At 43.7% G+C, this 15,859-nt stretch overlaps 1 protein-coding gene and 1 pseudogene across 1 annotated transcript; one reads left to right on the top strand and one right to left on the bottom strand.

Moving 5' to 3' along the window:
• Positions 1-2,526: 2,526 nt before the first annotated feature.
• On the bottom strand, positions 2,527-11,761 carry PSMA4 (proteasome (prosome, macropain) subunit, alpha type, 4). The gene is made up of 9 exons (XM_006870886.1): positions 11,629-11,761; positions 10,222-10,247; positions 9,399-9,441; positions 8,948-9,110; positions 7,411-7,488; positions 6,277-6,365; positions 5,711-5,841; positions 5,086-5,209; positions 2,527-2,917 (listed from the first exon to the last, which is right to left on the bottom strand). Exons 2-9 carry the CDS (start codon positions 10,222-10,224, stop codon positions 2,763-2,765), a joined length of 786 nt encoding a protein of 261 aa, XP_006870948.1. The 5' UTR covers positions 10,225-10,247; positions 11,629-11,761; the 3' UTR covers positions 2,527-2,762.
• Positions 11,762-14,124: 2,363 nt separating this feature from the next.
• LOC102831913 overlaps positions 14,125-15,859 on the top strand; it is a 6,389-nt pseudogene continuing 4,654 nt past the window's right edge.

The raw sequence follows: 15,859 nt of genomic DNA on the forward strand, positions 1-15,859 counted from the left end.
CCGGAATCTTATTTTCTGATTGAGAAAAACATCAGAAGTAAAATTATACCCAGGGACACTTGATGTATCTTTAAAAGCATGATTTGTAATTTGCCAAAATGTAATGAACTCAAGATTTTGACTTTGGAGTTTTGACTTGAGATTTCAAACTTCAGTTCTCTTTGATTTCTTATTTCTATCAAGGTGCTGCTGATCAGGTAGTACACACCTGTGAGAACCCAAGAGTTCTGCCCAGATGGAGAATGAAGTGCTGGACTTAGGGGAGAACGTTTCTCCTAAGGAAACCGTGATACATAGCCTAAGGAATGAAGACCCTTCATTCAGATGAAGCCTGCATCAGTTGCATCAGGTGACACCCTGGAAACCAGAGGGTCCTGCAACCCATGATGAAATCCCCTGGGAGTTTTATAAAAACCCTAATGCCTGGGCCCCACTCCAGAGGTTGATTTAGTTGGTATGATATACAGTTGTAGTCCTGCCGGGCGCTGGAGGGTAAGCACTTGACCACAAGGTTGGTGGTTCAAACTCACCAGCCACTCCTTGGAAACCCTATACAGGGTCTCTATGAATCATAACTGACTTCACAGCACTTAAACAAGTCTCCTCAATGGAATACCTGTTATTCTACTTCCTGTGTATCTTGTTTCCATTCCACCTTCTTTCCCAACCCTTCTGAATTTTGTCTTTTGGTAAATACTGCCCTTTTGACCTTGAATGGTTGACCCCTCCCCTCCCCCACAATGGAGGGCATACTCACTAATGTTGTTTTCCCTATACACCTATCTGGTACTTGGCTGAAAATGGATCCACAAAGATGAATTCAGTCTCTTAACAAGTCCAGAACAAATCAAGAAAAACCAGACTTGTTAAGAGACTGAATTCATCTTTGTGGATCCATTTTCAGCCAAGTAGCAGATAGGTGTAAAGGGAAAACAACATTAGCTAGGACCTTCTAATGGGATCCCTTTCCAAACAGTTGGTAGTGGTTGCTAGGTACCATCTAGTACTTCTGGCCACCCGTCACTGTAAGTAGCACTGCTCCACATCACGTGAACCAAAAAGAGCTCTTGGTTTCACGTGACGGAAACCTCAGTCAACTCAAGTTGAGTAAAAGGTAGAGCAGGCTTCTACCAAAAGTGAATGGCTTGCACTTCCCTGTTAAACTAATTTCTCCGTGGCACTGTGGGTTAATGTGCTGGACTGCAAAGTCATTTGAATCACAAGGTTGATGATTCAAGCTCACCAGCTGCTCTTTAGAAATCCTATACAGGGTTGCTATGGGCTAAGAACTGACTCAACAGGAGCTCTGGTACTGTACTGATTACAAGTCTTGCTGCTAACCTCAAAGTGAGCAGTTCAAAACTACCAGCCGTTCCTCGGGAGAAAGATGAGGCTTTCTGCTCCTGTAAAGATTTACAGCCTCAGGGTCATTATGAGTCAGAACCGAGTCCACGGCACACCACTTTTCCTTAATACATTTTCCATACAGGTTGGGATGCTGACTGGGGTTAGCCTCCATCCTGCTATGGGATCCTCATTCCTTTCCTCACATCCTCCATCAATTCTGGTTTCATTCAGTTCACGTTCACTGTCAAGCCAATCACTGAGACAGTGAGGGACCAGCCCAAAGAATGTGCCTCTTTGTTCAAGTTCTCTGAAGGACAGACCTACATGGACATGTGCAGTGGATGGGACAATGGGAGAGTGAGTGTCAAAGTCATTTTCCAGGCATGACCAACACACAATTCAGAATTGTGGTCTTTTCTTGAAAGTACAGGGCAAGAGGGCTGGCTCAAAATGTAACACAGGTGCTTCAGAAGTGCTGGTTGTTTCTCAACCGAGGTGTCATAGAGCTTTGTTTTGTCTAGCCTTTTCAAGCTTCATTTTACATATTTGGGTGTGTACAAGGGGTCTTCTAAGTTTGTTGGAAAATTCCACTTTCCACAAACTTTTGGAAGCCCCCATTTTATGGTGTATATGCTCTGACACACAATTTTTAAAGGAGGAATAGCTACCATCGTCTATAATAAGTAGCAAGGATTCAAGAATTGATACGATGCTTGGATCCTACTGGAAAGATCAGAGGCTCCTCAGAAAAAAGGTCTGGCAATCTTCTGAAAACTCAAGTCATTAAAACCCTACAGAGCACGGCAGGTTGCTATAAATTGGGATGACAAATGACTTTTAACAAAGTCATCATCAAAGTCTGCCAGCACCTAGAATGGGATCGACACCCTTTCTTACTGGGCACACCTGTTATCACCCTACTAGGCCCAGGGGAAGGACAGCGTTCTGTTTTGCTCTAATGACTCTCCAAGACGGTAGGGGAAGGACAGCAAAGGAAATCCCCAATGCACAATTCCCACTGCTCTCTTTTATGATGCTTACATTTCTGTCCATTTTAACACCCCATGTGAACGTACCTCAAAGTACGGCCAGTCTGTACTAAGTCTGAAAAGATAATAGCCCTATGAATCCTGGCATCTCTAACAACTACTGCTCCGTTTTACTTCATAGTAAATACACCATTTCCATTCTTCCAAGTTTTATTCAAAAAAAAAAGTCCATGAAGAGAATTATCATCATTACACTAAAGTATCCAAATGAACAAACACAACAGGAACCCAACTCAGTATGTCCTATCTCCTCACTGCACAAGTTTCAACAAGAGTCAAAGCTTTCTCAGTGGCAACGATTCAGACAGATTTTACACTGAAATTGGTGGCCACAGTGAGTTAGAAAATCCCTGATTTTGTCTTCTTCTATTTATCCTTTTCTTTCTGTTCTTTTTCTTTCTTCTCACGCTCAGCTTTAGCTTCCTCCTCCTCATGTTTTTTGATCAACTGTTCCACTTCCTTTTGTTTGAGAACTCTGATGACTGTCTTTCCATTCTCTCTTGTTAGGGTGGCAATTTCCACTACAAACAAACACACATGACTGTTATAAGCAGGTATACTCAGCAAGCAAACCTAATAGGCAATCATAATTTAATCTCTTCACACCACTCTTGTTTTATGTGTAACACAATTCATGGATACTTGAATGGGAACAAAACATCTTAGCTCTTACAATGCTCGGATTGCCATGTTTAGTTAATATCTTCCTTTTCCTTGTCCATCCCAGTCTTATTAGCAGCTGTTTTGACATTCCCTTGGAAAAGGGGGTCCTGGTGGTGCAATGGCTAAGTGCTTGGCTGCTAACTCACAAGTCAGCAGTTCAAACCCACCAGCCACTTCAAGGGAGAAAGAGGAGGCTGGCTGCTTCTGTAGAGTGTGTCTTGGAAACCCTGTGGGTGGGGCAGTTTTACACCTGACAACAACAACAATAGTCACAAGGAGTCAGAATCGTCTGCGTGGCACGTGCTCTAGCTAGCCTGCAGTTGGCTGTTGATCGGGGGAACCACACTTTCCAAGCTGGAATCTCTGAAAGCTCAAGCAGGGTTTTTAACCACAAAAAGGAATTATTTTACAATGATTAAAATTTTTCCTTTTTAAAACAAAGGCACGAAAAGCAGATTCCAATACTATAGTTAAGTGAATTAAAGGGGAAAGAATTTTTTTGTGTCATGAAAAAATTTAGTGCATCCGACTAGAGTCCTGGTGGTATTGTAGGATAAGCACTGGACTGCAATCATGTGCTCCTTGAAAACCCTAAATAGGGTCGTCGCTATGAGTCGGAACAAACGACAGCACTTAACAACAACAACCAGGAACTAAGTTATTTTAAACTACACCAATATTAATTGAAAAAATGTTAGAAATAACTAAAAACAAATTTTTTTTTTGTACCACGAATCCTATCCCCATCTCCTTTCATCAGCCCCGCCCAGACAGATTGGATACTACTCTGTGGAGACTCTACCTTCTTCCGCACCCTCTGGATCTAAGCTCTCTCTTGAAAGCTGGTAAGCCAGTCACTTCTTGCCTTTGTTGTTGTTAAGTGCCGTGGAGTCTGTTCCGACCCACAGTGACCCTGTACAGGGTTTCCAAGGCTGTAAATCTTTATGGGAGCAGAAAGCCTCATCTTTCTCCTGCGGAGCAGCTGGTAGTTTCGAACTGCTGACCTTAAGGTTCACAGCCTGATTCGTAACCACTACGCTACAAGAGTTCCTTTTTTGGGTAGCCAATGTCCAAGTTGCCCATCCCTGTCTACTCTGTGTATTGAGGGGGTGGGAATGATTCTTGCTGTAAAGATTTGTTCCCTCTTTTGAGCTACTGCATCCATAGGTGTAGGTCAAGTTCATCAAATTGTATCAATTACTCTTTTTTTCCCTCTTCTTTCACCTACTAGTTGAGCTCTGATCATCCAGTCATTGAAGCCAGGTCAAGTGGGTATTATCTGCAAGTGTGGGTGTTCTTGTGCATATGCCCTCACTTCTTATCTGCTGGATGCTTCACTCTCCGCTCTAGTCCTCTGTGGCTATGTCACTGACTCTGGGCCCAGGAGTCCCCAGGTCTTGCCAAACTGCTGGCCAACCAGGTCTCCACCCAGGTTCACAGGAGTCTATTGACCGTGGTAGGACTTAGTGCACAGCTTCACTGCTGTTTTTCCCTTACTTCCCCTTATCGGTGACCAACATGGCCACCAGTCAGAGCACGTGTCTGCTTGTGTACTCCCACTGAGTCTCAATGTTGGAAGGGGGTTTGCCCTGAGGGGACCTGACCACTTGCCTTGATGTCTCCTAGGCGGGCAACTTGCTTGTTGTTGTAGTAATCAGTCAGACTGCTGTTATTGTCTTGTAAAAAATGACAATGTTTTTATATGGTCATACAACTTAAACATAAATTAAATGGTCAAGTCTCTTCATCTCACTAAGATCCAGTTTCCTCATTTAGGAGATCGGTGTGTTGTTAAGTGCCATCGAGTTGGTTCCGACCCACAGCCATCCTGTATAGGGTTCCCAAGGAGCAACTGTTGAGCTTGAACTGGCGACCTTAAGATTCAAACTGACTATACAGTCCAGCACATTAATGCACAGCACCACACCAGGACTCCCTAGGAGATCGGTATAATGCCACCTAACTCAATGAACTTAGGTAACATGTTAGAGGCCTAACATAGCAGTTGCTCAATCATATGAATTACCTTTTTCCGCAGAAAGTTTACTAACATCCATGGTCTTATTTAGCACCTTGATAGCTAAAGCAAGCGCTGACTTCAAAGTCATTTCTCCTTCTTTGTAGTCTTGCTTTAACATTGACACAGCTGCCTGTAAAATATCAAGAATTAACAGACAGAATGTCCTGTAAGTTTTGTAGTCTTCAGGACTATGGCTTGGTCAGAATGATGCATGCATTACTACTGGCCCCCTAACCAGTGTATAGTTATGATGGCAGAGAAGCAGACCCAGAAAGGGACCAGCAAGGGGAGAGCTGACACTGTGAGGGGAGGGCCACGGTAGGTAGAATTCACGGTGGAGTCGGGGGTGGGGGTGTCTGTGAACTAGGAAGGGGGAACAATTCATCTTTATTTTCAGAACTTCTCAATGAAAATGAGCATATCCTTATTCTTTCATTATAATTGTAAACAGCAAACCTTTATAGCATTAGGACTACCTGCAACTTTGTCACTAACAGAACTCAGTTTTTCCACATCACACTGAGGTTGTGACAGCCATCTTAAAATACTGTTCAGACTCATCTCTACTTCAGAACTGCAGTCGTTACCAGACCCCCTTACCGGGGTCTTGGAACATCACAAACATACTCACAGCACTATTATTTCCAATGCATGTGGCTTTCCAGCCGCCATAATTCCCACTCGGGTCACTCTGGTAGAGCTGAAAGCCATAGTGTTTATCCCAGCCAATGTACAGTAAGGAAACACCAAAGGGACGTTTTCCTTTAAGAAAGAAAAAAGCAGTCAATCGGATCAAGAGTTTAAATTTAGTGTCATAGTTACCTGAGCTGAGGGAAGGTGACGAGAGCCTATTCTGTGAAGTTAAGCATTCACAAACTGCCTTGGGTCCTGGCTATGATAGATAAGTGCCATCAGAAATTTCGCTTTTGTTCCTGGGACTGGGACAGAGCCAGCGAGAGGCCACCAGAGCTGAGATTCATTATTATGCAAAAACCAATCTGTTTCCAGATTTGGAATGATCATTTGGCCTCTCAATATCCTAGTAACAGAACTCATGGTATTCCACCATGGCAGCTAGTCTATAAAGCAGGGATTTATGAAGTGTTTACTTGTTTAATCACTTTTCATTATCTTAAAATGGTTCAAATTCATTAAACATTTAAACCTTTCTAAATAAAGTTTCTAAGAAATTAGTACCTCCAAACTGTGTATAAGCTTGTTTGATATCACACAGTGCCGTAACCAGCTGCTCACAAGGAATTGGTTCCTGATATTGTAATAAATACCTAGAATTTAAAGAGATTAGCATTATCAGTTTTCTCTGAAACAGACAACAAACAGCCAAAACCAAACCCATGCCATCCAGCTAATTCTGACTCACAGCGATCCTACTGAGCAGAGTAGAACTGCGCCATGGTTTCCAAGGCTGTTAAGTCTCTACTGAAGCAGCATGCCTTATTGTTCTTCCACAGAGCAGCTGATGGGTTTGAACCGCTGACTTTGTGGTTAGCAGTTCAACACTTAGCCCACTACGCCGCCTGGGTTCCTTTAACACACAGACACATTCTAAACAAAACATCATTTGAAAGGAAATGCATGCCATCGGGAACACTAGTAGTTTGAAGAGGGAGGAGGGACCATGACAATACCTTAGTATCCTTACAGGAAGTAACTATTTTACAAATACTTCTGTTTTAAGAAAAACACACTAACTTTCCATTCAGAAGTCCTGGTATGGCAATGTAAGATAGGCACTGGACCACAAGATCGGTTTGAATGACAAGGTCACGGGTTCAAACTCACCAGCTGCTCCTCAGAAACCCTATACAGGGTTGCTGTGAGTCAGAACCAACTCAACAGCACTTCACAACAACAATTTTCAATTGGGGAGAGCAGTAGCTCTATACGATAAGCACTGGACTGCGGACCATTTAAGGTTGACAGTTTGAGCCCACCAGCCACTCCATGGGAGAAAGATGAGGCTTCCTGCTCCCACCAAGAACAGCAGCCTTGGAGATCCTATGCAGGGCCGCTATGAACCGACCCAACAGCACTTTAATAACAGTACCATTCAATTAATAGAGCGCCCTGGTAGCGTAGTGGTTACGAATCAAGCTGCTAACCTCAGGGTCAGCAGTTCGAAACTACCAGCTGTTCTGCAGGAGAAAGACGAGGCTTTCTGCTCCTGTCGAGATTTACAATCTCAGAAACCCTGTACAGGGTCGCTATGGGTCGGAACCGACTCCACAGCACATAACAACAAAAGAAAAACTGAGTTCTCCTTGCTAATATCTAATTGATCTCTCATCACATGTGCTATTCTGACCATACCTTTGAGCAATGAGTCTCAGTTCATTAGTCAGAACGTTAGCATCGGAAGTTATACCCGCCACACTGCAGGCCATGTCCCTTAAAGAAAGAAAGATGGATCAGTAAACGTAAACAGAGGCAATGCTTGAGAGCAGTATTTAAGCACAGATATATCTAAACACCACCAAATTCTATGACTTTTTACGCTCTATTAAGAAGTTCACCATGCTGGCTTCACAGCTGCTACACCCTTTAGACAAGTACTTTCTAAGATATTTTTTATCTTTGTAAGAGACTTTTAGTTTGATATCAATCAACATGAAAAAGAAACAAATGTACTCTTAAAAAACTCTTAATTAGGTGGATGAGGGGACTTCAAAACAGTGTGTGGAAATCTTCCACTATCTTTTAATTCTACTTTGATGCAAACTTCTTGAAGCGCCCCTATATTTATCATCACTGTCCTGTATTAAGGGCAACAGAAGTAACATTCAGGAGGTCAAGTAATCCTGAAGATTCAGCAGGAGTAGAAAAAAAAAAGTTTTTCCAGGCAGAAATATAAAGCCACCAACTTGAGGAGGCATGTGGGCAGGGTGTTTCAAGGAGGCCTAAGAAATCCTGGACTAGGTACATGGTATGGAGTATAGTTTCTTTCTTTGTCCCCTGTCTCTCCAGGGCTGCCCAGCCAACACCTCAAGTTGCAGAGTGGCCCAATAGTGACTCTGTGGCAGGGGTAACACTCTGCAGAGGGCATCAAATGGTCCGTAGACACAGCCTGTACCAGGCCTAGCAAGGAAGCAAAGGCAGTCGGCAAACGCAGCTGTTAGTAGCAAAGTCCTGCTGAAGTGTAACTTATCAGCTGTAAATGAGTCCATTTCAACTCATGATGACCCCGTGTTGTCAGAGAACTGTACTCCACGGTCTTCAATGGCTGATTTTTGAAGTAGATTGCTGAGGCTTTCTGCTGGGGAGTCTCTGGGCAGACTCAAATTTCCAACTGTTCAGCTAGCAGCAACAACTGTTTGCACCACCACTATGAAGTGCAAACTGTTCCCAGACCTCAAGGAAGCCCATTCTTTGGTAAGACGCGGTATAACTCAACTCAATTCCTTAGTAGGGATTCTAAACAAGATTGAATCAGGGTTTTAAGTTGGTTCATTCTGGTTTAATTAATCCCTTGCTTCTGATACACTGAATCCGAATCGACATTTTAACAACATCTCTAAGAACCACCTGGGGATCTTGTTAAAATGTAGATTCTGACTCAGTATATCTGGGGTTGATGCCCTGCAACACTGGACGAGGTGCCATGCCCTTCTCTTCCTTTATTCAACTGTCACCGCCATTCTAGGAGGCTCTGAGAAGTTAGTAATGGATAGAAGGTTACACAGTCCATGTGGGTGGTGCCTGGATTTGAACCCCAAGCTACCTAAGTCAGTGTTCTTATCACTATACAATGCTGCTTCTCCACTAAGTGCTTGGTCCTAAACCTGAAATGAGCAACATGAGGTCCTTAAGTGAGACATGTTATAACGCTCTTCCCAGAGATCTCACTTACTCATTGAGCTTATAAATTTTTTCAGAAAAAAAGACTTCATCAAGAAGCTTGTGGATGTTGCGCCTCTCCGCTGCAAGCAAAACACCATCATTTGCTAAAATTCCCAGACAGGTGCCTGCATGTCCAATGGCTTCCATGGCATATTCAACTTGGTACAGGCGACCTGTATAACGTAAGCATAGGAGACAGACTGTGTGCTCTTGCCTCACTGGTTACTTACAGCTCTAAGCGAAATCAACAATGACAATGGCAAGCTATACATGAGAGACCCACTTTTAGTCTGCCATGAGGCATCCAATCAACCTGGTGACCAGACTTAATTCAAAGTACAGAAAAGATGAACAACTTAACAACTACAAAAAGAAGTGGAGATTTTTTTTTTTTCATTTCCTAAAAACCTAACACTTTAAAAAATAGTTTATTTAAGACCAATTAAACGATTTCTATTTACCTTCTGGAGAAAATATAGTGGTCCTGGAGTCATATCTTCGAGACTGCAAAGGAAAAACATCTAAGTGATTCCTACTCCTGGAAGTCAGCATGTCCCTGCAAGCCCACAAATCACACTTGAAGCTTCTCATACTCAGGAGTCTGAGTATAAACAGTCAGGCACACCTTGTTTTATTGCTTTGTCTTACTGTGCTTCACAGGCACTACATGTTTTACACACGGACGGTTTGTGGCCACCCTGCACTGAGCAAGGCTACTGGTGTAACTTTTCTAACTTCATGTACTCATTTTGTGTTGGCATGTTACCTTTTGGTAATTCTCACAGTATTTCAAATTTTTTCATAATGCAACTACACACAGACTACACTACAGTGTAAACAAAACTTCCATAACAACACTGTATGGTTTCTGAGGCTGTAAACTGTTATGGAAGCAGAAAACTTCATCTTTCTCCTAAAGAGTAGTTGTGTATTTGAAGTACCAACTGTATGGTCAGCAGTCTAATGTTTATCCTATAGTGCCACCATTAGTAAACCAGTGATTCACTTCACTGCAATATATGCTTTACTGCAGTGGTCTAGACCGAACCTGCAGTGTCTCTGAGGTATGCCTGTATTTGAAGTCCTGGTGTTGATTGACCTTAGGTTAGGATAAGCACTTAACCTAAATTCAGTTTGAACAGCAAGGTCAGCGGTTCAAACTCACCAGCTACTCCTCAAAAACACTATATAGGGTCATGAGTGGGAACTCAATCAAAGGCACTTAACAAGAACAACATGCCTGTATTATCACACCACAGCTTACTGGTATATGCATTAACTCACCATGTTTCCTGAATTTTATATAATTCCTGTAAAAAGAAAATATGATCATGAAAATGAAATTTATAATCTAAGAAGCATTTTCTGACTTAAAAAAAAAAAAAAATAGGTCTGCTCCCTTCTCAGCCAAGGTTTACTATGCACCTGGTAAGTGTCAGGCACTATGCTAGATGCTTGAATACCAAGTGGGTAACCTTAAAGAGGTACAGGTAAAGGGGCAGACAAAGACAGTTACAAAGCTGTGTGGAAGGTAGGGGCAAAAAGTGCGATGGAGAAAGCAAACTAAATCTAATCTGAAAAATGGATACAGAAAATGAGTCTAAATTAGGAGCGATGGGAGAAGCAGAAACAAGGTTGAGCACTCGCAGGTCTAAGAGAAAAAACAAGAAAATGGGAGGGAAAAGGCAAAGGAAAGCATGAGCTATGGATAGGCAAGAGGCAAAATGCTGAGTTTTCAAAGAGATGCTGTTGTTGTTGTTGTTTGGTGCCATCGAGTCGGTACCGACCCATAGCGACCTTATGCATAGCAGAATGAAAAGATGCTAGAGAACGAAATATGTATTCAAATCATGCAGAGCCTTGAATGCCAGGTGAAGCGGCTTCGGTTTTCCCAAGAGTGACACCGAACCAATGAGAGTCAAGGTTGGCATCATTACCATTCATGCCAAAACGGGCCCCGGGACTTGGTTGGAAAACTGAGCCTTCACACTGCAAAGTCCACATTCCCAAATACTAGAATATCTAGAATTACAAATGGACCAGTAAGCAGGAAAAATGCGATACACGGCCCGTGGGTTTAAGTAAAACCTTTGAACTTTATCCATTTGCTAATGAGGTTTCACCGAATGATTGTAAGGGCCACAGGAACTGATGTACGTTTTGGAAAGTTAGGTATGCAATGTACGATCACTCTAGCAGGGTAGCCAGATTCAGAGCATTGCAATAGACAAGGCGAAAGGTTAAAGGATAAGGAAGCCGGGAGGGCAGAGACAGAGACCTGCCCAAGGTTTCAGAATCGCGCGGAATCACAACTTTCTAGACTTCCACACCCGAAGCCTGACACAGGACGACTTTAAGTTCACCGCCACCTCCAGAAGCGTTAAATTTCCAGTACAGGATTCAAGGGGCAATAGTTTCCTTACTCCTTGGTCCAGCCCACCACTCCCCAGCGCCCGAGCCGCTAGATCTTCCCGGCCCCGGTTCAGGCTACGCACAGGGGAGCCCGACGGTGGCCGGCCGGAGCCAAGTTCCGGCAGCCAGTCCGTCACCGAGGCCGGTGCAGAGTCATCATGCCCGCGGTTTCTTGACTGTGCCTGCAGGCCCAGTTCGGGTCTGAGTGGACGTTCACAACCCCCGCTCACGAAGAGAGTAGCCAAACTCCCGCGGGTCCCCAGGGGGGCAAAGGCTCACCAAAGTGAAGACACTGAAGAGTCAAGATCTACACAGAGCACGTTACTCTAGGGGAAGAAAACCACCACCGCTTCCCGAGTATCCGCTGCTAATATGGCCCCCGCGCGTGCGTAGAACCTTCCGGGGGGGCGGGGCAGCCGAGGACAAGGAAGTTCTCCCGGGGGCGGAGGGCGAGCCGGTTACCCTCCTGGAAGTTGGGACTTGGGGTGCGTAATCGCAGGTTGGGCTTCAGTAGGTGAAGGAGTTTCTTTGCGGTGGAGAAGAGGGCGGGAAGGCCCTCACCAAAGAGAAGGTGGAATTGTAGCTAATTCATTTCTCCCATGCCTTGAGCTTTACTTTTACTTTCATTTTCTCTTTCATCACTCAGCAATCCGTGCCGTGCTTTTTAGGAAGTGTGGCCAGACCTGCTGACTGATGACTATTCCTGCTCTGTTTCCAACAATGGTTCTGATCCCATCAGACTTTGCCCTTCATCCTGCCTCTTCTTGTTTACCTTCCTGAAGCTGGCTCCCACTTTAATTGTTGATACATGCATTTTTGGTCACACAAATCCCATTACAATGCAGAGCACACTCCTCTGTTTTGCACCTAGTCAGATAGATTTTCCACAGTCTAGTTAAAGGAAAGGTGGTGGTGTGCCATGGAGTCGGTTCCGACTCATAGCGACCCTCTACAGGGTTTCCGAGGCTGTAAATCTTTACGGGAGCAGAACGCCTCATCTTTCTCCCGTGAAACAGCTGAACTGCTGACCTTGAGGTTAGCAGCCCAACTTGTAACCACTACGGTACTGGTGTGGCGCTGTGGCCTAATGTGTCAGACTGCAAAGTTGTTTGAACTGCAATGTCAGTGGTTCACATTCACCAGCTGCTCCTTGGAAACTCTATACACTGTCGCTAGGGGTCAGTCTACACCAGGGCACTTACCAATAACAACAGTTAAAGGAATCCTGTTGTTGTTAGTAAGTACCATGGAGTTGGTTCTGACTCATAATGACCCTGCACAAGGGTTTCTGAGGCTCTAAATCTCTACAGGAGCAGAAAACCTCATCTTTCTAACACAGAACAGCTGGTAGTTTTGAATGGCCAGCCATGAGGTTAGCAGCCCGATTTCGTAATCACTACGCTAATAGAGCTCCTTTTACCTGTTGTTGTTAAGTCGCTATGGGTTCCGACCCATAGCGATCCTGGATAGGGTTTCTGAGGAGCAGCTGGTGAGCTTGAAGAGCACTTCTTCCAAAATGGATCTGTTGGTTCTTTTGGCAGTGTATGGCACTTTCAATATTCTCCAACACCATAATTCAAAAGCATCAATTCTTCTATGGTCTCCTTATTCACTGTGTAGGTTTCCCATGCATACAAGGTTATTAAAAATACCATGGCTTAGATCAGGCGCACCATAGTCCTCAAACTGACAACTTTGCTCTTCAACACTTTACAAAGGTTTTGTGCAGCAGATTTGCCTAATGCAATATGTCGTTTGATTTCTTGACTGCTGCTTCTATAAGTGTTGATAGTTGATCCAAGAAGAATGAAGTCCTTGACAACTTCACTCTTTTCTCCATTGGTAAGAATGTTGTTTATTGGTCCAGTGGTGAGGATTTTTGTTTTCTTGACATTCAGATGTAATCCATACTGAAGGCTGTGCTCTTTGATCTTTATCAGTAAATGTTTTAAGTCCTCTTCACTTTGAGCAAGCAAGATTGTATCATCTGCATATGGCAGGTTGTTAATGAGTCTTCCTCCAATCCTGATACCACGTTTTCTTCATAGAACCCAGCTTCTCGGATTATTTGCTCAGCATACAGGTTGAATAACTGGTGAAAGAATACAACCCTGTCACACACCTTTCTTAATTTTAAACCACTCAGTGTTCCCATGTTCTGTTTGAACAACTGCCTCTTGGTACAGATAGATTCCTCATGAGCACAATTAAGTGTTCTGGAATACTCATACATCGCAATGTTGTCCATAGCTAGTCATGATCCATACAATCAAAAGCCTTTGCGTAGTCAATAAAGCACAGGTAAACATCTCTGTGACAGTCTCTGTGATAGCCAAGATCCATCGGACATCAGCAATGACATCCCTCATTCCACGGCCTCTTCTGAATCCAGCTTAAACCTCTGAAAGTTCTCTGTCAATGTATGCTTGTAACCATTTCTGTATTACCTTTAGCAAAACTTTACTCGCATGGGAAATTTTAAAGAGATTGTCCGATGATTTCCACATTCCGTTGGGTCACCTCTCTTTGGAATGGGCACAAATACGGATCTCTTCCAATCAGTTGGCCAGATAGTCGTCTTCCAAATTTCTTGGAATAGAAAGTGAGTGCCTCCAGTGCTGACTCCTACTAGGGTCAGAATGGGCCAGCCCAGATACATGAAGAAGGGACCCCAGAAGAGTTGGAAGTAGAGCACATTCTTTGGACCTGAGGTCCCTGTGCTGGGAATCTCCTAGATTCAGGAGACAGTTGTAACACTGGGGAAGGCATGAGATGATGAGACGCAATAGACAAACAGCAGCAGCAGTACCAGGAAACCAGACAAGATGGGGCAGTGGGCTTTGTGGCTCTCTGAGCAAAGAGGCTAAAGTGGACAAGCTGACCATGGAGCAAGAGAGTCGAGAGGCTTTGGGCAAGAGGCTGGCTAGAGAAGTAGGGTGTCTGTGGGTACTTATTGGCAGAGCTAAAAGAGCTTTGTAACATGTGGCTGAGCAGGATACAGGCCAGGCCAAGGGCCAAGAGAGAAGTTCTGTTTTGAGCGCCCAAGAGGAGCCCTACCTGGCCAAGAGGAAGTGAGAGAGCTGTCCTGTGCTGAAGGATCACTGCCTATGTGCTTTTCTGATCCCAAGTTGTAACCTGGTACCTCCCTGATGAACCCTGTAATTGTATTGTTAGTTCTGTGTGGCCATTGCAACATATTATCAAACCCCACAGCGAGGTAGAGAGTCTTGTGGTGTCAGAATTTGTAAAAAAGTTGGTGAGTGGCAGTGTGTTTGACCCTCACTCCATACAAATTAGCCTTGGTCTGATGTTCATCTTGATTCTGTCCTCTCCTTTGTGAAGTCAGGTAAGGAAGTCTGACAACAATGCACATTTTTTTTTCCCCCTTTAAACAACTACTTACCATTGTGTTTATTTCTTTGGGCTAGAAGATTGATGGTCTGGGTTAGAATATAGTCATTTCTTCACAATCTCCTCCAGGCAGAGGCTCAGAGGATAGGGACTTTGCCTTCTTCATATTGGGTGCAAAAGAAAAAAACCAGAGGCTCTGGGCTTGAGCACTGGCCTGTAAAAAGGTGACCTAGCAATATGTTGTTTTGTAGTCTTGCCTGTCATCCCTGCTTCCCAAACACACAGGGAGGTGAGCCAAGGCAGAGAGGCAAAGGGCCACATCCAGACAGGATACTCTGAAAGCATCCTCAGAAGGATTGTAAATTATAACATCCCTGAGGACCCTTGCCACCTTACTTCATCCTTTAGAATTCAGCAATGAGTTTTAAATGAGAAGTACCATTAATGAGTTTTAAATGAGAAGTACCATTTCTTAGTTGAAAATAAATCAGTTGAGGAAATAAGAATGAGCCTGCCAAGTTAGGATGACAGAGTAGTTCAGACTGGCCAGAACGGAGGAAACAGGCATTTGAGGCCAAATTGTAGAGCGCCTTCAATGTCAGAATTTTCTATAGGTAATGGGAAGATTGTTTGTTTTTGTCAGGTGCCATCCAGTTGATATGAACTTGTAGTGACCTTATGCACAACAGCATGAAACACTGCCTGGTCCTGTGCCAACACTGATGTCACAATCACTGTTATGCTTGAGTCCAATGCTACTGCCACTGTGCCAATCCATCTTGTTGAGGATCTTCCTCTTTTTCACTGACCCTCCACTCTACCATTCATGAATGTGCCTCTCTATTAACTGGTCCCTCATAATATGTCTGAAGTATGAGAGATCAAGTCTGGACATCCTTGCTTCTAAGTAGCACTCTGATTGTACTTCTTCCAACACAGATTGATTTGTTCTTTTGGTGGTCCAGAATACACTTAATATTCTCCTCCAGCATCATAACTCAAATGCATTCGTTCTAACGTCTTCTTTATTCAGTATCCAACTTTCAGTGCAAATGAGGTTATTGAAAATTCCATGGTTTGGATCAGGTGCAGTACATTGCTTGATTTATTGACTGCTGCTTTCATGATTGTTGATAGTGGATCCAAGCAAAATGAAGTC

This window comes from Chrysochloris asiatica, unplaced genomic scaffold (genome assembly GCF_000296735.1).
Source record: "Chrysochloris asiatica unplaced genomic scaffold, ChrAsi1.0 scaffold00156, whole genome shotgun sequence".
Classification (NCBI taxonomy): Eukaryota; Metazoa; Chordata; class Mammalia; order Afrosoricida; family Chrysochloridae; genus Chrysochloris; species Chrysochloris asiatica.